The sequence below is a fragment of the Natator depressus genome, chromosome 1 (genome assembly GCF_965152275.1).
Source record: "Natator depressus isolate rNatDep1 chromosome 1, rNatDep2.hap1, whole genome shotgun sequence".
NCBI classification, from domain to species: domain Eukaryota; kingdom Metazoa; phylum Chordata; order Testudines; family Cheloniidae; genus Natator; species Natator depressus.
In genome coordinates this window covers 184,993,811-185,017,741 of record NC_134234.1, presented here as the reverse complement: position 1 = coordinate 185,017,741, position 23,931 = coordinate 184,993,811, and the positions used below count along the sequence as shown (strand labels likewise).

The window sequence follows — 23,931 nt, the reverse complement described above, 5'->3', positions numbered from 1 at the left end:
GTTTTTTTATATAGCGCTTTTATCCAAAGCGCATTACAATAGTTAGCTAAAGGTACAAACAACATTTGGAAAGATCAGGTGATCCGCTGAGACCCTCAGCAATTTTCAAGTGGTCTGCAGGAAGAAAAGGTTGAGAACTACTGGTTTAGACGTTGGTATCTCTTCCATACTGATTCATCTGTGTAGACCTTTGACACAGTTTAACGACTCTGCATGTACACAGTTGTTAAACTGGTTGTAGATGAGCCAACCACTTGTCTGAGTGGACTCTTAACAAGATTCTTTAGACAAGAAACTAAAAAACTATGACTTGAATGTAATTTTTCAAAACAGTTCTGACAAGGTTTAGCCCTTTTCACGCTGGCTGGCCCCAGCTGTGTCAGCATCCAATATTGCTACGTTGGGTGTTCATGTTTTTCAGGAGAGGAATTGAGCTTTCCTGAAAGATCTGTGTACAACAAACCTTATGGGCTGTGAAATTGATAATTTTTATAGCAGAAAAGTTACATTGTTAACCAAAAGGCCAGATTTCAGAAACTGGCCTCGACTCAAAGGTTTCTAGCAAAAATCTTCCCTGAGATTGTAGAAATAGCTAGACAGCTCTGCATGGGAGAGGAGTAAAGAAAATATTTTTGAAAGGTTTTTGTTGGTCAAAGTTTCTGAGCGAGCTTACAATTTGCCTCTTTACTTTTCTATATTATACAGAGAAGGCCAGGCCATTATTTTTGTCATTGATAGCAGTGATAAATTAAGAATGGTTGTGGCCAAAGAAGAACTTGACACCCTCCTGACTCATCCAGGTGAGAAGACTGTATTTTCCTACCATCTCCATATTATGTTGTATTGTTTCAAACATAGAAACTCTTGTTATTATAGACATTCTGCATTTTAAGTAAATTTCCCTCCATTTTAGCCATTGATAGGAGCTAGAATAAAAGTAAAATGGAATTTGTATAATAAGCCAATATTTACTTCTGTTGAGGCGAACATCAAAACTTAGGACCTGATAAGATTCCTACTGACCTCAGTAGGAGCCGGATTGGGCCTTTTTTGATCAAGGTGGAACAGAAGTTAATAGTTGCTTTGAGGGACTGTAAATCATGGCATTTAAAAGCTTGGAGTTCATAGACAACATGTTTGTTTTCATATGCAAAGTCTGAAAAAATTTCCATTTAAGACCATGAATTACTTCAATGTAACTTTTTGCTGTTTGGTTAATGCTGTATCAGACCTCAGTATTGGCCTCTGAAGAGGTAAAAACACTAGAAACTTCTTTTATGACTTTGCAGCCAGGAGTAGTGATAGCTAATGATGCCACAATTTCAACTGTCTAAATGGGGAGGGAGATTCATGATTATTTCTAAGGTTACATTTTGAAATAGGTTTTGTGGGGGTTTTCCATGTGTTCCCAGGGGTATTGGAATTAAACCAATTTACTCATGTAATGCGGATGTTCTGACTAATCAAGAGAACAAACCCTATGCAGGAAATTCAAAGTAAAACCCCTCTATATAGCCTAATTTTAGTTCCCAGTCTGGCATATTCTAGCAGTTCAGTGGGTTGTTGATTGCTGGATCTATTACACTGAAAAGTTGTAGGGTAGGATTCTGACAACAGAAGGAAAAGTTGTTTACACACTACCTCTTGGTCTGAAACCAAGTTATTGTGGAAACTAATGAAGATAAGAATGAATGATTCTGGGGGCTTTATTGGTGTAAAAACAATATGTACAGCTTGGTCAACAAGATTAATGAGTTGATTAGCATCAAAATTGTAGTTGGATCTGTGAGAGCTGATTGGTGAAGAGAAGAGGACCCAAGGACAGACTCTGTTACAAAAAGGAGACACAGAAAGAACAGTTAGAGGGAGTAGTTGGAGGACAGTACCACAACAGCCAAGAGAGAAGGTCAAGGAGAAGAGTGTGACCCATAGTACTGAAGGCTGCAGAAAGAGCAGGTTCACTGTACAAATGAATGTAACCTTGTTTCCAGGGATCAAGCTCGTGACCTTCTCCAGGGCACCATTTTCTCATTGGCCCAGGAAAGGGATATCTTGAATTTCTGTCTCATAGCATCATAAAACAAATGTAATAGAAATTGTTTTTTTGCTGTTGTGAATATTCATGGGACTACTGAATTGGTTGATAATGCAAAGGTGTATGCAAGAGTAGCAGCAATCATTCTAGCAGTAATTATAGAAATCATAGAAATGTAGGGCTGAAAAGGAGCTCAAGAGGTTATCTAATCCATTTTCGCCATGCTGTGGCTGAATTAAGTATACCTAGACCATCCTTGACAGTGGTGTTTCTCTAATATGTTGTTGAAAACCTTTGAGTATGGGGATTCTACAAACTCCCTAGGAAACCTGTCCCAGTGCTTAACTAATCTCGTAGTTAGAAAGTTTTTACTAATATCTAACTTAAAACTCTCTTGCTGTAAACTAAGTGATTACTTCTTGCTGTACCCTCCGTGGATATGGAAAACAATTGATCACCAGCCTCTTTATAACAAGCTTTTGCATATTTAGAGACTATTATCATGTTCCCCCTCAACCTTCTCTTCTCTAGACTAAACATGACCAGTTCTTTCAACTTTTCCTCATAGGTCATGTTTTCTAAATCTCTTACTATTTCTGTAGCTCTCCTCTGGAGTCTGTCCAGTGTGTTTACATCTTAAAGTGTAGTGCCCAAAACTGGACACTGTACTCCAGCTGAGGCCTCAAAATAGCATTTGCTTTTTTCACAACAGTATTGCACTAACTCATATTCAACTTCAGACCCACTATAATCCACAATGTTTTCTGCAGTACTGCTGCCTTGCTCAAATACAAAATAGGGAATAACTGGCATTTGATTTTTCTTTCCTAAGTGAAGTACTTTCCACTTCATTGAATTTAATCTTGTTGATTTTTAGACCAGTTTTCCAATTTATTAAGATCATTTAATTCTTATCCTGTCCTCCTGACTCCTTGCAACCCCTCCCAGTTTGCTGTCCATAGATTTTAAGTGTATTCTCCATTCCGTCCTCCAAATAGTTAATGAAAATACTGAATAGGTCCAGACCCAAGACAGATCCCTGTGGAACGCCATTTGATGTGTCCTTTCAATTTGCCAGGAAACTGTTTATACTACCGAGTATGCTCTTTCAACCAGTTGTGCATCCACGTTATAATAACTTCATCTAGTTTGCTTATGAGACTGTCCTGTGGCACTGTGTCAGAAGATTTATTGGGGTCCAGATATATACTGCTCCCTCCTCATTATGCTGGTTATCCTGTCAAAGAAGAAAATTAGGGTGGTTTGGCATGATTTGCTCTTGACACATCAGTATTGGCCATTACTTATCACCTTATCCTGTAGGTTTGACTATGCTTGATTAAAGTAGTTTAAGATTGATTCAGTAAATATCTAGATTAGGCTAGTAATATTTACAGTGGCTGTTACTTGGAACAAAACCACTTCTTCCCATGTGCCACTGCAGCAGTTGAGATCAATTGGTGCACTTGAGAATATGTCCCTAGATTTAAATGGAGACTGGTGTCTGGTGATCCCCTAAAAGGTGTCTAGAATTCAAAATCAATATTCCCCTGAAGGTTTGCTAGAAGAGGGTTACATATCTTAGGGTAAGGTATAAGTTCCTGTCTTTCTCTTTTGTCTGGAGTGGTTGGGGAGGAGAGGATGGTAAAGTAAGTTTCATTGTGATGTCTTTATTTTTAAGAGATGCATATTGGTGTGCGCCCTGAGATTACAGTAGCGAGCTGTGTTGTGAAAATGAAAGCATTTTTAAAGAAAAATAAATAACTATAATTGGACAAAACATACTACAAATAGTGAGGGTTTTAATGATCACTGTTGTCAGTTATATTTTTATTATGACTTTATTGTACAGCAGTTAAGATACTTGATGCTCTCTAAAGGTTTATCTTGCATAGATATCCACTCCTGGGTTACTTGACCTCCAGAACATGCTTCTAAGGGTAGGTCTACACTACCCGCCGGATCGACAGGTAGCAATCGATATATCGAGGGTCGATTTATCACGTCTAGTCTAGCGCCGTGAGAGGCACAAGCAGAGTTGACGGGGGAGCGGCAGCAGTCAACTCACCACCGTGAAGACGCTGCAGTAAGTCGATCTAGGTACGTCGACTTTAGCTACGGTATTCTCATAGCTGAAGTTGCGGACCTTGCATTGACTTCCCCCCCTAGTGTAGACCAGGGATAAGATATCTTCGAGTTTTTTCAGAAAATTCAGAAACCTCTTGTATAAAATCCAAGGCATCGGGGAGAGAGGGAAGATACCATGGTCCCCGACTATAACAGAGAAGCAGGCATTAACCAGTAGCTACAATGTTCAGATATTTGAAGGCGGCAGACGAGAATTTCTTCTGTGGTTTTTATAGGTATGTTGCAGCTGTATAACTTCGTAGCAATATATAAAAAAAGCTGATACTATAGAATGGAAGCAAAAGTTGCAAAACAGTTTCAGCCCCAGTGTTTCACAAGTTCATAACTTTCTGAAAAACCACTTCTTGGGCAGATGTGTTCTTTGCATGTTCTCTTGCAAAAGATGGAAGTCTGAGGAAAATACTTTCAGACATTTCTGTTCTGTGCAGGTTAGAAAAATACTTTTTCCATTTTAAAAAAAAAAAAACCAACCTCTTCACACAATTTAAAAATGGCTGATGTTTGAAATGAGGTGTATAAAATAATTCCCATAAGAACATCCATAACCAAGTTTTGGGAAAAAAAGATGGATATGAATGATATGAAAGACTAACAACTGGCTACTGTGTACGTGCAGTAGAAAATATTGTTAACACACAGGTATGCTTCTAGATAGAAGCGAATACTCTTACTGAAGTGTACGCTTATCAGTGTATGATGTTGGCATCTTAAATGGGCTTTAACCCCATTTTCTAAATAATAATAATAATTAATAATACCAAACCAAACCCCACAATAACCCAGGAAATTGAGTGGTAAACTGTTAATATAACATTAGCTTTGCACAGTTGAAATAAATGATGGAAATAAAAATGTTAAGATTCCTACAATAACATTAATTTGGCCACTTTACATGCATCTGATATCCCTATTCCTATATTTAATGTATCCATAGAATGCGATACATGGGCAATATGATTAACTTAGCTACCTTTATGTTGCTGTAGGAACTTTAGCTTTTTCATTTCTTGGCTGTTTAACTGTGAAAGCTAAAAGTTGCTTTAATTACGCATAAGTTGCATGTTCTGAGGCTTTTACTTTTTTCCTCAGACAGCCTCTAGCAAATTAACTCCAAAGCTGGCAGACAGTTTTAGTTATTGTTTACTTTTTGATGAGCCATCCTGATCTCTGAATGTGGGAGTTGTGGAGGGGTGGAATGTAGTTTCCAGTCATTATGAAGAAAGGCTGAAGAGTTGTTTTTAAAAAATAAAATAAAATAACCAAAACAAACAAAACACCACAAGCCACTTCAGAATAGATGAAACTTACTTGTCAGCAAAGGAGACTGGTCTGTGGGTTCCAGTGTAAGCAATTAATGTAATGAGAAATGAGTTAGTAATCCTTTAAAGCATACATTTCTTTGAAAAACTCAAATATCTTAGTCGTGTTATTTCCTATTCCTTGGAGTTTAGGGAGAAGCTATACCCGAAGTGCTCACTACAAATTCTCATGGTTAGGGGGGAAAAAGTAGCATCTTCCTATCAAGATTTGGATGATATATTCAAATGCAGTCGTCTTTATCTTCTCCCCTAATGCACCACCCTTTTCCTTGATAGCAACACAGGAATAGACTAGACTTGCTATTACTCAATTTTTTGTTACAGGCTAGAGCACTGGTGGACTTTGTTTTCTTCCAGTGATGCTTTAATATTCTAGATTAGCCAGACAGGCTAAAGCATTTAGATGCTGAGTGTGTTCTCACTGCTTTGTCTGCATCTGTGGCATACAGACATTTCTCCATATTCTTCTTGGGTGTATGTAAGTATGCCAAGAATTAAGTCAATTACCAATGCGCTGAGCTCCTTGCTCCAGTCTTGTGGTTCCTGCTGCTAGCTGAGAAGAACTATTGGAAAAGAGGCCTTTCTTCAAGCACAGGAAGGATGTGAGGGATTACCAAATACACCTCTACCCTGATAAAACGCAACCCGATATAACACAAATTCGGATAGAACGCAGTAAAGCAGTGCTCCGGGGGGCGGGGCTGCGCGCTCCAGTGGATCAAACTAAGTTTGGTATAATGCAGTTTCACCTATAACGCGGTAAGATTTTTTGGCTCCCAAGGACCGTGTTATATCAGGGTAGAGGTGTACATGTTTTTTCCATTTTTGTAGGCTTTAGAGAAAGTAATGGGCATCCTGCAGGATACCTAAGGATAGCTCAATGTATCCTAATTCAGTTATGGTTGCAGGGGTATGAACTCTTAATTTAATCAATTTTGTGGCTATTTATACACCCTGTCCTTCACTAAATAGTGAAGATGTGGTGATTGGAAGCTATGGTTTGAAGCATCCATATTCCTCTTGTTCGCCAACAACCTAAATCTACAGCCATAAATGTATTTGAGTTGGGGAGGGATTCTAAAACTTACCAGAAAATTTGTGAGCACTCCCAAAGCATGTGGCTGAGGCCACGTGACCCAACAGTGTGTGTCTTGGTAGGATACAACCTTCAAAGAACCACAATGACAGGTAAGCAGTATATCTTTTTTTTGTTGTTCACATTTCATTACTTGCAAATGACTACAAGCATTACCAAATATTGTGGTATTCCTTGCTTTTGTTTATGCTTAGATATCAAACACCGTAGAATACCTATCTTGTTCTTTGCTAACAAGATGGACCTCAGGGATGCAGTATCATCTGTGAAAGTCTCTCAGTTACTGTCTTTAGAGAACATCAAAGATAAACCATGGCATATCTGGTAAAGTACTATTACCTCACCTTTTTTTTGTTGTTGATTGAAATGTTCAACTTTTAGCCATTCCATAGTATTCACTATCCTATTACTTAAATGAGAGCAAACCAGATAAAATGCTGTAACTTTTTACTGGTATCTGAGTAGGTACAGGGCTTTGTACAATACTTGCTATGAAATCTGGTTTGAAAAAAATATTTAATATGTAAAATAATATAGAGTTGGGCTTGAAAAATTTACTGGAAGTCTCCTAGCCAGAAACTCAGTCAGAGGGGTTGTCCCCAGTGAAGTTTCAGGCAATGTCCTAGTGGGAAGAACAACCCCACTCACTATTGCTGGGAAGTGGAATGGTGGTAGATTCTTACCAGAGTGCTGTAGCTGGTCCCTCTCATGCACTGTGGGATTCTGAGTATCAGTTGTGAAACTGATCAGAATCTTGGTAATATCACACTGCGAGTACTTTGGAAAGCTACCAATCGTACAACAGGCAGTGAAGTTATCTGTGTGCAGATTAAGATAGACAACACTGCATCAGTTCACATTTGGAAAGTTATCTTCGCAGTCACAAAAACTAGAAACTTTTTTTTAAGTAATAGTTTAAATTCTTCTGAAATTGATGGCTTATGTCCCATTCTTCACTAGGCAAAAGCTTTGCATTTGTTAGTGGCAACTATAAAGGTGTATATAGGATTTGTGACTTCCAGGCACCAGCCTTGTTTTTCAGTCACTAGACCATGAGACTTCTAAGGTATGTCTACGCTGCAGTGAAAGCCTGGGCTCAGACTCCAGCTTGAGCCCAAACCCCCTTTTGTCTATACACAGTTCTGTCTGACTGGGACCTGGACCCCAGGACCCTGCAAGGTGGGTAGGTTTGAGTCCAGGTCCTGCTGGGACTTGGGCCCAAACTGCATCATTTTGCAATGTCAATGCAGCTTGGAAAAAGAAAAGGAGTACTTGTGGCACCTTAGAGACTAACCAATTTATTTGAAAGCTTATGCTCAAATTTATTTGAAAGCTTATGCTCAAATAAATTGGTTAGTCTCTAAGGTGCCACAAGTACTCCTTTTCTTTTTGCGAATACAGACTAACACGGCTGTTACTCTGAAATGCAGCTTGGATTCAGGACTCCCAGACTTGGGTCCTGAGAGTCCACCAACGCTATCCCACAATCCCATGGGCCGGTGTTCTTTGTCCTCTCTATCCCAAGATAAGCCATTCAACTCCTAGGGAATGGAAGCAACCCCCCCTTGTTCAAATACAACAGCTCAGCACATCTAACCCTTCTATTTTATTCTGACCACTGACCTGCAAACTCAGTGAACCTTCTGCATTTGCAATGGCCATTGACCAGAAGAAGTCCTTTGCCAAGCATGCCGCTTCCTGATTGCAGGAACACAGCCAGATTTTGGTGAATCTCTGGAGTAAGGCGAGCAAAACGTTTGATTTTTAGGAAGAATACCATGAAGCTGGCAACATTGGGGATTCCCTGGCCTGGTCACCAGTGCAGGGATTGGATTAAGTGGCTCAAGACCGACTACCTGGAAGCCAGGGATGAGAACATCACCTCTGTCATCCTGCCTTGCTTACAAGGAGTTTGTCAAGGTGCTGGATATTGTGCTGAGCATGGAGCCAGCAGTACTTCACAGTGCCCTGATCAGCTGGGATGGTGACCTTCTGACCCCGAATCCAGTATAGGACTGGAGGGGAGTCAGTAGGTGCTGGATCAGGCTGATGAAGTGACACTGGTGCTGGAACTGGTCCTGGAGGAGGCTTTGCCACTGGAGCAGCTGCAGCATATCCTGAGTCCTTCCTCAGAGGAGTTTTTTGATGCCCCCCAAGGAGCAGTCTGCTGCAGAACTGGCAGGAAAACCGGAAGAGAGAACTCAGCCTGGTAAGCTTTTGGCTCCATGGTGGTTGTTGTTGTTAACATAGGAATAGGAGGGATTTCCATTTATAAGCAATGCAAAAGTTATTACAGGCTAATAAGGGGGGGGGGGGGATATACCATGGAGTTCTTCAGTATGTCCATATTAATGTGTGCGTTTGCAGCAGTCTTAAAATGCTGTATTGGAAGCTGTAGGGAGCCAGTGATCCATGTGGACGCTAATGCAGCATCCTATTGATTTCCCCCATGAATTTTGTTCCAATCGCGGGTGCTGATAGCTGCAAACTTTTCCCATAGCAGGAGCTCCAGATAGCCATATTTTCCAGGGCCACCTTGGTAGATCACCAGCCCACTCCACTGGTTGACGTGCTGTTCAGTCATGATAAGTTTTAATACTTCGGTGGTATATATGGCTGGCTTACCACTGGAATCTTGGAATAAAATATCTCTTTACCAGCCTGAGCCACAAGAATCGTTATGTCCTTCGACATCATAGAAAGAAGGTTATGTAGTATGTTGCGGCCACCCCCCTGCTGCAAAGCAGTCTACAATTTCTAAACACCATTGTGATTTTTAATTTACTATTCTCCGTGCATTCTTTTCACTGCGATTTAAGCTGGTTGTGTCCATGGAGCTTCTGGGACCTGAAGCATTCCTCTCACAATATACTGAAGTTCAGTTTTACAAAGTATCTTTTTTTTTTTTTTTTTTTTTTGTCCTTGGGATTCCACAAGGATTTTTTTTTTTTTTTGCTCATGCACAGAACTATTTGTGAATCACTGTGACAATAATGTTCTGTTTTATATCTGCTTTCAGGAACTTGTACTTCTACTGGCTGTTGTACCTTGGTAGCTTTCGCTCACTCCACTGGAAGCCTGGGTTTCCATACCATCATACACCAGTCCTAGAGGAAGCATTCCCATGATGAATTTATTGTTGACATTCTGGACAGGGACAACAAATAGGTGCAATACCAAAGAGAAGAATTCACTTAAAGTGGAGAGGCAAGTGGAAAGGCACAGGCAGGCTGCAGAGATGAGGACAGAATTACAGCGTGGGAGCAGATACTTGCATCGCAGTTCCTGGAAGAGGAACGTTGGTTAAGGGTGGAAGACTGAGTGTAGCAGAACGACCAGTTTGACTAATGGCTGCTTTTGCTAATAGTTGCAAGAGTGCAGGCTCCTGCCATGCTTATACCGTGACCTGAGTCTCCTTCATGGTACCTTTTTCAGAGTAGCAGCCGTGTTAGTCTGTATCCGCAAAAAGAAAAGGAGTACTTGTGGCTGAAGTGAGCTGTAGCTCACGAAAGCTTATGCTCTAATAAATTTGTTAGTCTCTAAGGTGCCACAAGTACTCCTTTTCTTTCTTCATGGTACCGTGTGCTGCATACCAGGGTCTCTTTGAACAATTTCATGATTGGCTGGCCCATGCAACTGGGACTTAATAGCAGCTGAACTGGGCAAATCTACCCCTGCATACTTCCACCCCGTGCAGACCACCTTCTCCCTCTTGCAGTCCGCCACTCTCCCGCAGGCCTCTATGCCCATGCAGCAATGGCAAGTGAGTGGTAAATGCGCAAGAGAGGAAGAAGAAAACTTGCTAGGTGACACACACAATTGGAGGATTTTTCTGACTGTACTGTTCGCATTGTTCAGTGTTGAATGCACTTTGTTTTATTACTGGTTGTGGTATTGGTTTATTACTGTTGTTTCAGTATTCTAATGGTAGCAAGCCTGCCTGGCAATACTTGAATATTGTTATTTTTATAATACAAATAAAGGCTTTTATTTTATTTAAAAAATTATTGCCATCAGTATGTCATACCTTTATAATAGGTATTTTGAATAATAAAGATAAACACACAGTAAGGCACAACAAACAAGGTGAATCTAAACAGAAATTATTAAAGAACAGGAGTACTTGTGGCACCTTAGAGACTAACAAATTTATTAGAGCATAAGCTTTTGTGGGCTACAGTCAGCTTCATCGGATGCATAGAATGGAACATATAGAAAGAAGAAATATATATATACACACACACATACAGATAAGTTGGAAGTTGCCATACAAACTGTGAGAGGCTAAATGGTTAAGATGAGCTGTTATCAGCAGGAGAAAGAGATCTTTTAGGTGTTTGTCTCTGAATAGAGACTGGGAGTGGCTGGGTCATTTCACATATTGAATCTATTTCCCGGAAGTTAAGTATCCTCACACCTTCTTGTCAACTGTCTAAATGGGCCATCTTGATTATCACTACAAAAGTTTCTATCAAGCATTCTCAAAACTACAATACCCACCTGCTGAAGTGAAAAAACAGATTGACAGAGCCAGAAGAGTACCCAGAAGTCACCTACTACAGGACAGGTCCAACAAAGAAAATAACAGAACACCACTAGCTGTCACCTTCAGCCCCCAACTAAAACCTTCCAGCGCATCATCAAAGATTTACAACCTCTCCTGAAAAATGATCACTCACTCTCACAGATCTTGGGAGACAGACCAGTCCTCACTTACAGACAGTCCCACAATCTGAAGCAAATATTCTCCAGCAACCACACAACAAAAACACTAACCCAGGAACCTATCCTTGCAACAAAGCCCGATGCCAACTCTGTCCACATATTTAGTCAAATGACACCATCATAGGACCTAATCACATTAGCCATGCCATCGGGCTCATTCACCTACACATCTACCAATGTGATATATGCCATCATGTGCCAGCAGTCCCCTCTGCCATGTACATTGGCCAAACTGGACAGTCTCTACGCAAAAAAATAAATGGACACACATCTGACATCAGGAATCATAACATTCAAAAACCGGTAGGAGAACACTTCAACCTCTCTGGCCACTCAGTAAAAAATTTAAGGGTGGCAATTTTGCAACAGAAAAGCCTCAAAAACAGACTCCAAGGAGAAACTTCTGAGTTTGAATTAATATGCAAACTAGATACCATTAACTTGGTTTTGAATAGAGACTGGGAGTGGCTGGGTCATTACACATATTGAATCTATTTCCCCATGTTAAGTATCCTCCCACCTTCTTGTCAACTGTCTAAATGGGCCATCTTGATTATCACTACAGAAGTTTTGTTCTCCTGCTGATGATAGCTCATCTTAACTAATTAGCCTCTTACAGTTTGTATGGCAACTTCCAACTTATCTGTGTGTGTGTGTGTGTGTGTGTGTGTGTGTGTGTGTGTATATATATTCTTACTATATGTTCCATTCTATGCATCCGATGAAGTGGGCTGTAGCCCACGAAAGCTTATGCTCTAATAAATTTCTTAGTCTCTAAGGTGCCACAAGTACTCCTGTTCTTTTTGCAGATACAGACTAACACGGTTGCTACTCTGAAACCAGAAATTAAGGTGGGATCACAGAGTGTCCCTGATTTCGGTTGCCTGGTTGCATCCAGCTCCAGGTGTTCGCTTTCTGGTTGAGTGTACTGGTTCAGCAATCCATTCCCGTCATAAGTCCATTCAGGGGCATATAGCTCACCTTAGGCTTCACAAAGATTGCGAAGAGCACAGCAAGTCACAATAATGTGGACATTGTTAATGATACTGGAATCTAAAGGGATCTGTGGACAGCACCAGCGGGATTTCAGTCTGCCAAACGCACATTCAACACCATTCTACACCTGTTGAGAGTGTAATTTATACCTTTTTAAACTATTTTTCGTGTGTGTTGTGAGGCTGGAGGGTTGGGGCAAGCTGCCTACAATGCTCCAGAAATGCAGCTTTCTTCATGTGAAAGTTCTGGACCCACTGCTGGTCATCCCAGGTCCACATGGCTAAGTGATTCCACCAGTCTGTGCTTGTGGCCCTACTCCACAAGCACCCATCTACAAAGGGGTCATAAGCAGCTATACCAAGAGTAATGAGTAACATCAGCCAATTTGAGTCTTCCTCGTCTGTATCGTCATTGTCCTGCTCCATCATTTTTTCTGTCAGGTGCCTGTGGTGAGTCAGGAAACATCCACCATGGAATCTTTGCTTGTTTCCTGAAACAAGAGCAAAAGCCCAAGCAAGAGAAGTTCATTAAATGGTGACTCAAATGGGAGCATGCAGAGCAAAATAATGGTTCAGCAGAATGTGTTGGTGGGCTGCAACAACTTCCTGTGATGGGTGTGGTGGCAGTCAAGTTTTCCCTTACTGCACCATGGACAAAGGGCTAGAACAACCACTTTTCAGGAGGGCGATAGAAAGTTGTGGACATTGGAGTCCCAGTGTGGAGCCTGGGCTCAAAAATTCTTAAGCTAGGGTCACTAATGTGTAGATGCTCAAGCCCTGGGCTTTCAAACCCAGAGTCCACGGATTCAAGTCCCACTAATCCTGGGCTTACATTGCAGTGTAGATATACCCTTAGGCTGAAGGGCTATAAAATAGCAGTGCAGATGTTTGTCTTGGGCTGGAGCTTAGACTCTGAGACCTGAATGTCTACACTGCTGTTGTTAGCCCTGCAGCCCAAGTCAGCTGACACGGGTCTGAGACTCAGTGCTATGGGTTTTTTATCACAATGTAGACATAACCTGAGGGGGCACCACTTTTTCTTCTTACTCTTACAACAGCTTCATACTACTAAAGTAATAGGAAAGAGAAACAAAACGAAAGCATTATTTCCAGATGTTTTAAAATTATAGTGTAACTTTAATTTTAGTAGTAAGCACATTAATTTACTGATTTTTTTTTTAAACTAGTTCTCTTGATTTTAAAATACCTGGAGATTTTTGGAAAGGATGAAAGCCTAGTCTGCAGGTCCTGTCACAATGAAATGAAATTGCTTTTTATTTTATACTGTGAAATGGTCATCTCTGAACTTCCTTTAATGGTTGATTCTCAAACTTAAAAAATAAAAAGCTGCAACTTTCAGTAAATATATAATCATGGTGATTCAAGTTTGCTTTTTAAGACTCTCCTCTGTATTATGTAGATAAAATACTTTGCACAGAAACTGACATACTTGAAAATACACCTCTTGTTCATAAATTGCTAGCCTTTCTCTGCTTTTACACAGTTTGCGTATGATAACATAGCTACAATTTTTTGTTTTGATTTGGTGTGGTTTTTTTCCTCAAAATGATCAAAGATCATATATTTTAGCATTGGCCAAATTCTTTTGTAAATGGATTTATGAATAACCAGTATAGTGGCCCAGATCCTCTGCTGTGCTAAGTTCATCTTGCTGCAGCAAAAAGGGCTCATAAATAGCTAGTTATGGTTCCTCGGTTCCAATGGCGGATCTGTATTAGTCCCAGTTTAGCCTGGGTAATACACAAACCTACATCAGCTGGCAGTGGTTCCTAATGCCAGCTGGGGATTGCCAGGGTGCAGCATGACCTCCTCTCCAACCTCAGCATGGCCCCTGTAACCCAGCCAGGTGGAAGAATTCATGTTAATCATAAACTTTGCAAAAGTTTTTCTTTATGACCTTGTCTACACAGGGGAATGTCTGTGGCAGAATAACTGTTCTGGTATAATGCAGAGCGGAGAAAATATTTCAGAATAGTGTCCACCCAGAGAAGCTATACTAGAATAGCTCTAGTGAAATAGTTCAATGTGCTCATATAGGCGTGGCCTACTTCTTGTTAAGGAATTATATGCCTGACACTGACACATGCTGCATTTGGAGATATTCTGCTGTACTTACCACATAATTCAGATGTGATAACCATTTTTTACTCAAACCAGTGTCTTTACATGGCTTTTATAGTGTAGTCTCTCTTTCTTTTAGTGCTAGTGATGCGCTTAAAGGAGAAGGGTTACAGGAAGGTGTAGATTGGCTCCAAGGTAGGTCAAATCTACTTCTATTATAATTTTATTTTCTTTCCATTAGACTTTGTTTTCATTTTGTAAGTTTTCTTTCATTTCATTTGCCTTGTTTCTATCTATTTCTGCTCTCAGATCAAATCACACAGTGAGTACCAGTACCAAACCTGATATTTTATGCCTTGGTGTTTTGTTTTTTTATTATAATTTTCTGCAGCTAGGGCCGTTCCAGCAGCGGCGATATTTCTTTTTAAAAATTTACATAAACACAAAATTACGGAATATTCTTTGGAGAAAAGATAAACTATTACTAAAAATTAATGTGTACTATTGGAAGTGGGACTTGCAGTCTAAGAATCTCTTGCTTAGGGTAAGAGTACAATGTGCTCTTGAATCTTTCTTATGTTGCACACGGTAACTTAATTATTTTCCTAGTTACCTTAGCTGTTATGCTCCAGTGTTCCATATTTCTTTTTTTCTCCATATTTTATTATCCCTTTCAAATGTTGAGTAAACAGGCCGAGCAATATATGAAGGTTTCTAGAAGAACTGGGAGTCCTGGTCCAGGTTAATCTTACGAGAGCACTATTGAACACTCTTGAACACCAAATATTTCCTAACTGCATCATATATGACTCTGTCCTCCACTCAAGCTGTGACATTTAGGGGTGATTGTGTTTCCACTGAAGAGAATGGCAGTCTTGCCATTGATTTAAACAGAAGGATTGGAATATCCAATCCATTCAGGAATATCCAATTTTTATGGATGTCTGGAGGTGAGAGAAGGCTATTAAAATGTATTGTATGGTGTCATATACATTTATAATGATATGGAAGCTGAAGACATCTTAGGCCCTGGCTTCTGCATTTGTTGTTGGAGCTGTAGAACAGGTTTTTTATGAACATTCTGAGTTGTAAAGGGACTCTGTCAATTTAAAATCTAGTCACTTTCAAAAAAGGAATTAAAAGTACAGGTGGCCAACACAGGGGTTTCAGTTAATAGTAAAGTTCATGGTTTTGATATTTGGGTTCATTCCAAATTGGAATGATTCCAAGTTTTTCAACATTTTCCATGAACTGGGAATCCTGAAAAAAATTTAATGAAATATCAATGTCAATTTTACTCTGCAGCTGCCAGGTCTCTCCCCAGGGTCTACAACTCTCTGGCAATCCCCCAGGAGTTCAGAAGCCCTGGGGGTTCTCGCCAAGGGAAGTCCACATGGCACATCTGCCCTTGAGCAGCCCATTAAAGGACTTCCTGGCTCCTTGGCAAGTATCTTAGAAATTCTAAGGTATGTCTGCACTGTGATTAAAACCCCTGTGGCACCAAGTCTCAGAGCCTGGGTCAGCTGACTATATAAAATTGTAGTGTAGACATTCAGGCTCAGGCTGGAAGCTGCCTCTGAGACCCACTCCCCTCGCAAGGGGGTCTTTTATTGCAGTATAAACATATCCTGAGAGTGATACTTCCTAAAGTACCTATCTGTTTGGGGTGTTGTGAGGATTAATTATTTAATTTATTTATTAAAGTTTGTGCAATCCTTAGAAGCTGTTAAGCACTGTAACTAAAATAATATTAAATCCTTCTGAAACTAATTATTAAAAGAAGTGCACTACTTTCTTTTTGTTTGGGACCAGGATTAAAGAACGGAAGACAAAGTGATACATTTACATTATACCGATAATAACACATGCAGCAGTCTCATAATTATATAAACAGTATGAGATGTTTATGTAATGATTTTAATCTCTTTCTTGCAGAGTCTGTGTACTACTGTGAGTTTGTATAGTGCTTAGCACAATGAGGCCCTGATTTTGTTTGAGTCCTTGAGAGCTATTGCTAAACAAATAATAACAACAAATCCTGCATTTAGGCTGGTAGGATCACTTTAATTTCCCTCACTCTAATGCACGTTGTGAAATTAGTAGTTCATTAATTATTATAACATAACTTAAAATAATTTGGTTTAAATCTAATTGGGAACAAAAGTCAATATTTGTGCAAGGTCTTCTATAAGAAGCCGTGTAATTTGCTCCCCACCCACATTTTGGTGTTCTGTTCTGAGCAAGCCACTAGATGTCAGTAATGATCCAAACTCCATTACAGCTAAAGTAAATGTTGGTCTTATTTCAAATGACAGTAAAGAATTACTTTTAATCAGGTACTATATTTTGTATTATCTCCATTTATTCACGAGTAGTAGAGTACTCTTTCTATTCAGTCTAATCTAGTGACTGGAGTGACATAGGGTTTTTTAAACTACTTTTGTTTCTCCTGTGTGGTGTTGATGAGAATGTGAGTGAAGGAATTACTTACCTATCATTATTCAGTAGCATTTTGAGGAAGGGGGAACAACTCCCCAAAAATAACGTTTATGGGAGGGTGTTCTGTTCTCCCACAAAAGGACAGGATGCACCTTACCCATCACACAGGTTTTTTTGGGAGGGAGCTCTTCTTCTCCCACATCCTATCACAAAGGGTAGCTTGCAGATCAGCTGTTTTTCCTGAGTTCCTGACCTGACCTGAAAGTCTCCTTATTGTCTCAACTTCTTTTGATTCCTCTTGTCTTCATGAGGAATCCTGCAGGTGGCAGCAGCCCAGATTTGGAAGTATTGCTCCAGGTACACACTTTCAGGCTGTTGTTTACATGAATCTGAAATGCCAGCCAGAGATGCTTTCCTGGCAAAACCCATTCTGGATCAAAATTAAAGATTAAAAATGGACCCAGTCAGCTCTTGGACCAGGGATTAGAAGATGCATTTAAAAATAACACATTTAATTGAAAAGATGATAAATCATTATTGCAGTTACTTCTGCTGCAGTTAATTTTGCAAAAATTTCTATTATAGACCCTCGCTTTTTTCAGATTATCAGAAAATTATGAAATGCTCACTTTGGGGACTGAAATTTTCCATCAGTGTTCTTTACCCAAACGTTGAGACTGACTTCTCACCCTCATTCTCCCCCACAAAATAAAATAGTGTGACTAAATACAGATGCCAATTCTGAGTTGAGAGGGTAAAAACATACTTTTTCCTTTATAAAAACCTTTTTTTTTTTTTAAACCAGACTGCAACAACCCACCTGAAGTTTCGCACATGTACTTGGTGTGAACTTAGTACTCATTGAGGAATAGCAAAAAGAAAAGGAGTACTTGTGGCACCTTAGAGACTAACCAATTTATTTGAACATAAGCTTTCCTGAGCTACAGCTCACTTCAACGGATGCATAAAGTGGAAAGTACAGTGAGGAGATTTTATATATACACACAGACCATGAAAAAATATACATTGTAAGGAGAGTGATCACTTAAGATGAGCTATTACCAGCAGGAGAGTGGGGTGGGGGGAGAGAAAACCTTTTGAAGTGATAATCAAGGTGGGCCATTTCCAGCACATTTCCAGGAGTTAACAAGAACGTCTGAGAAACAGTGGGGGAGGAATAAACAAGGGAAAATAGTTTCACTTAGTGTAATGACTCAACCACTCCCAGTCTCTATTCAAGCCTAAGTTAATTGTATCCAATTTGCAAATTAATTCCAATTCAGCAGTCTCTCGTTGGAGTCTGTTTTCGAAGTTTTTTTGTTGAAGGATAGTCACTTTGAGATCAGAAATCGAGTGTCCAGAGAGATTGAAGTGTTCTCTGACTGGTTTATGAATGTTATAATTCTTGACATCTGATTTGTGTCCATTTATTCTTTTACGTAGAGACTGTCCAGTTTGCCCAATGTACATGGTAGAGGGGCATACAAACTTGGGCTTGAATAGAGACTGAGAGTGGTTGAGTCATTATACTAAGTGAAACTATTTCCCCGTGTTTATTTCTCCCCCACTGTTTCTCAGACGTTCTTGTTAACTCCTGGAAATGTGCTGGAAATGGCCCACCTTGATTATCACTTCAAAAGGTTTTCTCTCCCCCCACCCCACTCTCCTGCTGGTAATAGCTCATCTTAAGTGATCACTCTCCTTACAATGTATATTTTTTCATGGTCTGTGTGTATATATAAAATCTCCTCACTGTACTTTCCACTGAATGCATCCGTTGAAGTGAGCTGTAGCTCAGGAAAGCTTATGTTCAAATAAATTGGTTAGTCTCTAAGGTGCCACAAGTATTCCTTTTCTTTTTGCGAATACAGACTAACACGGCTGCTACTCTGAAACCTGTCATTGAGGAATAGGTTATTGCCATCTGCCCAGAAAAATATTTATTTTATTTTATTGAAGTTATAACTGGAACATATACTTTGCACCCACATTCCATTTCTGCATGAGTTAATTAAGTACATATTGAAACGTTGCTAAGAAATGCCATTGGGCAACAGAAATATGGTCAGCAGTGGGAAGCTACATTTTCATGTGAACTGCATTAATACCTCTGTAAGACTGAAGTTGAGTCCTATAGTTTATAAACTGTTCAGGAACTAAGCTTTTATGGAATTCAATTACATAGAGGTCCAGAACTTGAGTATAGCCAGAGTTGGAATGCATACTCATGTAACTTCCTGTCTATGTTGTTACCCCGATCCAGGCAGTCACATAAGGTGTGGAAAAGAATAAAATAATTTTGTCATAGTTTCTTTCTGTTTAAATGGCAGTTCTGGCAGAAATTGCTTAATCAGAGAGGAATCTCAGAAGTAGACCCGCTAGGGTGCAAGTTGAAGATGCAAACTGCAATTTTTTCCTGGTTACAGATGCAACAAATGATACTGTAATTTTGTAACTTAAATATATTGGTTTTCTTTGGGGGTGACAGTTCCACTAAGTGTGGTGTACTAAAGTTAGTATTTTTCTTTTTGTTACCAGATCAGATCCAAGCAATGAAGACATGAGAGGCCAGTAAGATAAAAGACCTGTCATACATTAACTTTGGCAGTAGATGTACAAGCCCCTGGAACAGGAAGGAAGACCTAAAACAAACAAACAAAACCTATATACAGTGCATTCTGTTGGTTCCTTTCATTCTCTTTTACAAGGGCCCAAGATGAGTAAGCTTTTTAGAAAATGTAGTGCATCAGATATGTACATACATGAATTAAATTAAATCTTTGCTAAGTCTGGAGAAAATACTAAAATTAAAATAAGCATCTGCAGTCATTTAAGTTTTATTGTGAAATACAATTTAAGCATATAATACATCATTTAAATATCCAGTTTTTTGAAGTTACTAATGATTTCTGTGTGCCTGCATAATTTTTTGCATGTCGAAACTTGAGATACCTTTTAAAGAAGACTTTTTCAGAATGTGGATGTGCAGCAGTTCTTGAAAAGTAGGTCCCCATAAGGTGTCTCAAGAAGGGCACTCAAAATCAGTAGTCACTTCTGAAAATCTTGTCTCCTGGTTTTAGCTTTTTAGAGTATTTTTGTAACATTGCAGGTTAAAATGTGATATGTGTTTGTTATAAATGATTGCAGATGTTTTTAAGGAATTGCTCGTATTGTAATGTATGGTTATATTGTAATGTAACAGCTGTACACACATTTCTATCAATAAAATATAAGATGTACAACATGTTGTTTTTAAGCTGAATTGTGTTTGTCATCGTCTTTTGATGGTTCTCAGTTTTGAATTGTTAAAAGGAAATTTTAGATTAAATGTTAATTTTTTGTCTAATTCACTGAGAATAAGAGAACGGAATGCGGTAATAGAATCGAACTTCCTTTGCATAAAACTGTGTTAGAATTACTTCTCTTTGGTAAACTTTCATATAAGTTACACCTTTATGCCTGGCACTTCAAAAAAAACTACCATTTAAACTTGCATTTTGAAAATGCAGTTTGTCCACTCTACTAGAACATTATCCTCTTCCTATTGTCATATAAAGTATCTTTTTATGTATCTAATGTGGTAGTCTAAACTGTTTAGCATCAAATCCTTGCAGCAAACTAGCTGGATGGAAAAACATCCCAGATAGCAATTTAAGTTGATCTGCTCATGCCTGGGAAATAGATTTTATAATTCTGCTAGGTTTTTCTCTGCAGGAATAAAAAATCCAGAATTGTGGAAGGAGGGCACAATATTTAGTACTATTGGAATGTATTGGATATAGTAATGGAGTGAATGGCTAAATTATGAGGGAATGTCAGCACTGAATTCTTACGACATTTTCCCCGCCCCCTCTCGTTTTCATTTAAAATAATATGAAAAACCTACTGAAAGTGCTTCTCTGGGAGATGAGAAGTCACCCTTTACAGAGAAATTTTTGGAGCAAAGAGAACTGCATGATATAGTGGAATAGCTTCATATATTTTCAGTTAATTAAATAGTTATGTGGAAACTAGTACTAGCTCAACCCGTTCATTACAGGCAACTAAATATTCATATAAAAATGTTCTTACTACGAGACAAAGCTGAAGAATATTTACTCCTGATACTGCCTCTTCTCCAGACAGTACCTATCCTTCATGTCCTGTCTCCATGGCATCAGATGTTACTGAGGGTATGTCTACACTGCAATAAAAATTCATGACACCAAGTCTCAGAGATTGGGTCAGCTGAGTTGGGCTTGTGGGAATTGTGCTGCAGGGCTAAAAATGGCAGTGTAGATGTTTTGGCACAGGCTAGAGCCTGGGCTCTGAGACCCTCCCAGCTATGAATATTATCCGCTGTATATTACTAACTTGTTTTGGATCCAGGTAATATATGAAAATAAAAAAGAAAAACACTCAGCGGGGATGTAATTTTTCTTGGATTAACTATTTTTAAAATAAAATAGTCTTGATAGGCTGAAGTTTTGTAGTTGTAACTAAACATAACATTAAGGGTAAAGTTGTACCTAATGCTGAAAGAAAGTTTAAGACCCCGTATCATATGGTTTAACTAGGTATGTGACTTTCTTGCTTAAAATGTGTCTGAGTTTAGACCTTCATGTTCCCCTTCTTGGATAATGACTACTCCTTAAAGTGCTAAAGTTTACTTTCTGTACTTAGAACTGCATCTTCTCTGTTGTGGGAATCTGCTGCTCATCAGGCTTGGAATTGCTGATTCCCCCCCCCCCCCCAAACTCTCAAAGAAAGGCAAACTGTTACTGCTTTCTCTCTCGCTCCAGTGCAGTTTGCCTTGTGAACTGCATTGATACTGCTCCCCAGTCTTCTGCCTTTATGCTCAGATGCAGATGTTTTTTGCAGCAGCACATTCAGGGCTCTTTTCTTTTAACATTTCTTGACATCTTTTCCTCCTTCCAGCTTGGTCTTAATCTGTAGGGAGAGGTTTTCAGGAAAGGAAGAGCGGGGACTCCCATTTCCTAGTGATTTATTCCCCAAACATTTCAACCATTGAGAGGCCCATTTGGCAATGTCTAAAGACTTCTATTCTTGTGTTTGGATGTGAGCTGCACAACTCCAGAAAGAATTAATGCCAGTATGGTAGGGTTAGGAATGACTGCATTAAAATACCTCCTAAGAGTGTATTAAATTAGTTTTTTATTTGGATGATCTGTCCGTCTTTCTCCAATCTTCTAAAATTTTGGCCTCTTGTAGGCTGCCATCCTACTGAAGACAATAGTACATGTGTATATGACTTTAGAGAGTTAATCCTTTTATGAAAGCTGTTCCTGTTTTCTAATGGCTTTTACATTAGTTTGTCAGTTCTGTATAAATACACTCTAGTTACAAAAATGGTAAAATAATGTATAATTTTTAATGATGATGATTATTTGTTATTGCCATGGGAAAAGAACAAGTGAGCACAAAGTGGCAGCCTCATACTTCTTTTATTTTTTTTATCATCTAGAATTTAAGAAATTCATTACTTTGAGCAGATGTGTGTTAAGAATAAATGTAAATGACTTTGTTTACTATAACTATGTAACAAGCAACGTGGAAATGCTGATGACAGATTCTAGGCTGGCTATCTTGAAGCAAAAGTCAACTGTTAAATGCCCTAATATGTCTTCTTAGAAAAAATCACTAGGGCACTGACCAATAAATTACATATTCATTTCCAGCAGGCTTTAATTCCTGGAATGTTTTCATTGCTAAGTGGACTAGAGATTTATAGGGGGGATGAAGGTGTCCTACTCTCTGCACTCCATTGAGAATGAGCACATAGTGAGATTTGAAGTGTGTGGTAAGTTATCATATTCTGCTCTATTCACAGGTGTAAATCCAGAATAATTAACTGAAGGGGCTACTTAAGATTTATACTGTTGCAACAGAGCAAAATTTGTCCCAAGGACTGTAAATCACACCATTCTTTCCTGTGTCTATGCAAAATGCTGCTGTTGTACTCTTCTCCAAAGGTTGATGGCCTGTCAGTCTTTTACTGCTGTCAGAACACTAACAACATTACTTTATAATGCCAAATAATTAGAATAATGTGTTGTACCGTGAAACTCTTAGTGTGTGTGTGTTTAATGCTTGTGAAAGATGTCAGACTAGCAGGAGGTAACACTCATGTATCAGAGAGATTACAAAAAAAACCAACCTGTTTTAAAATGTTGATATATCCCAATTTTTATTGAAAATCCTGCATTTTGACTGGTTTTTAGCCATTAGTTGTAGAGGTGCATTGATCTGCTTGGGGGCCTGGATCAACATTCAGTGCCCAGGCCAGGGAAGCTAATGATCCAACCAGCGGACCAAATTCCTTGATGAATCCTAGTCACATGCTATCTGAGGCATGTTGCGCATATACTAAGAAGATTCATCTGCTATGTAATATAGTAGGCCTGATTGGGGGTGTTGTGCATAGATGATATTATGGCTACTGCCTAATCTTAATACAGGACTTCTTCTTAATGGTATCTTATAACTAATGCCAATTGTGGTGGTGGTTTTAACACTATTCTATACCCTTAATATGATGTGAGGCTGTGTAGTACATGCCATGGTAATTTATTTCGTGGGAGCATCTGCAGTGATACAAACTAGTGCTTTATAATTAATTTACCAATGTTCAGCCAATTAGATTACTATTCATATCCACATGAACTTCTCTAGAGAGCAAGTCCTTAGTTTGGTAGAATGGTTCTGTAGGAACAGATAATTCTAGATGAGTTGTTGCTGGCATCCCACTATAAGATTGAGCTAGGTTTGCTTTATTTCACTTTTCTAATGAAGGTGTTTCCCATGCTATATTAATTTGATACCCATAAATGCCACTGTTCTAAATATTTTTTTTACAAAATTATTAATTAAATGAAAGTTATAATACCAATAATTTATAATACGTGCCGCTTGAAGGTCTTAGTGTTTTATGAACTATCTATTAAATGTAAACACTCCTATGAGATATACATTATCCCAATTTTACTGAAAGGAACACTGACGCATAGAGAGGCTAAGTAATTTCCCCTGTGACATGCAATGGGCACCTCCTGAAAATCAGGCCAAGCTTATTTAGGAACCTAAATATGTATT

General features: G+C 39.0%; 1 protein-coding gene across 5 annotated transcripts in view; it reads left to right on the top strand.

Annotated features, from left to right (window-relative positions):
• Positions 1–19,463, top strand: part of ARL6 (ARF like GTPase 6) — a 35,844-nt gene extending 16,381 nt beyond the window's left edge. For 4 of the 5 annotated variants that reach the window (XM_074946946.1, XM_074946960.1, XM_074946968.1 and 1 more), the window contains 4 exons: positions 706–800; positions 6,793–6,922; positions 14,540–14,595; positions 15,706–15,839. In XM_074946946.1, coding sequence (XP_074803047.1) covers positions 706–800; positions 6,793–6,922; positions 14,540–14,595; positions 15,706–15,812 — 388 coding nt within the window. In that variant the 3' untranslated portion in view covers positions 15,813–15,839. Of the gene's footprint in view, positions 1–705; positions 801–6,792; positions 6,923–14,539; positions 14,596–15,705; positions 15,840–19,377 lie in introns of those variants that run through there. The other variant, XM_074946941.1, reaches the window with a different exon arrangement.
• The last annotated feature ends 4,468 nt before the right edge of the window (positions 19,464–23,931 follow it).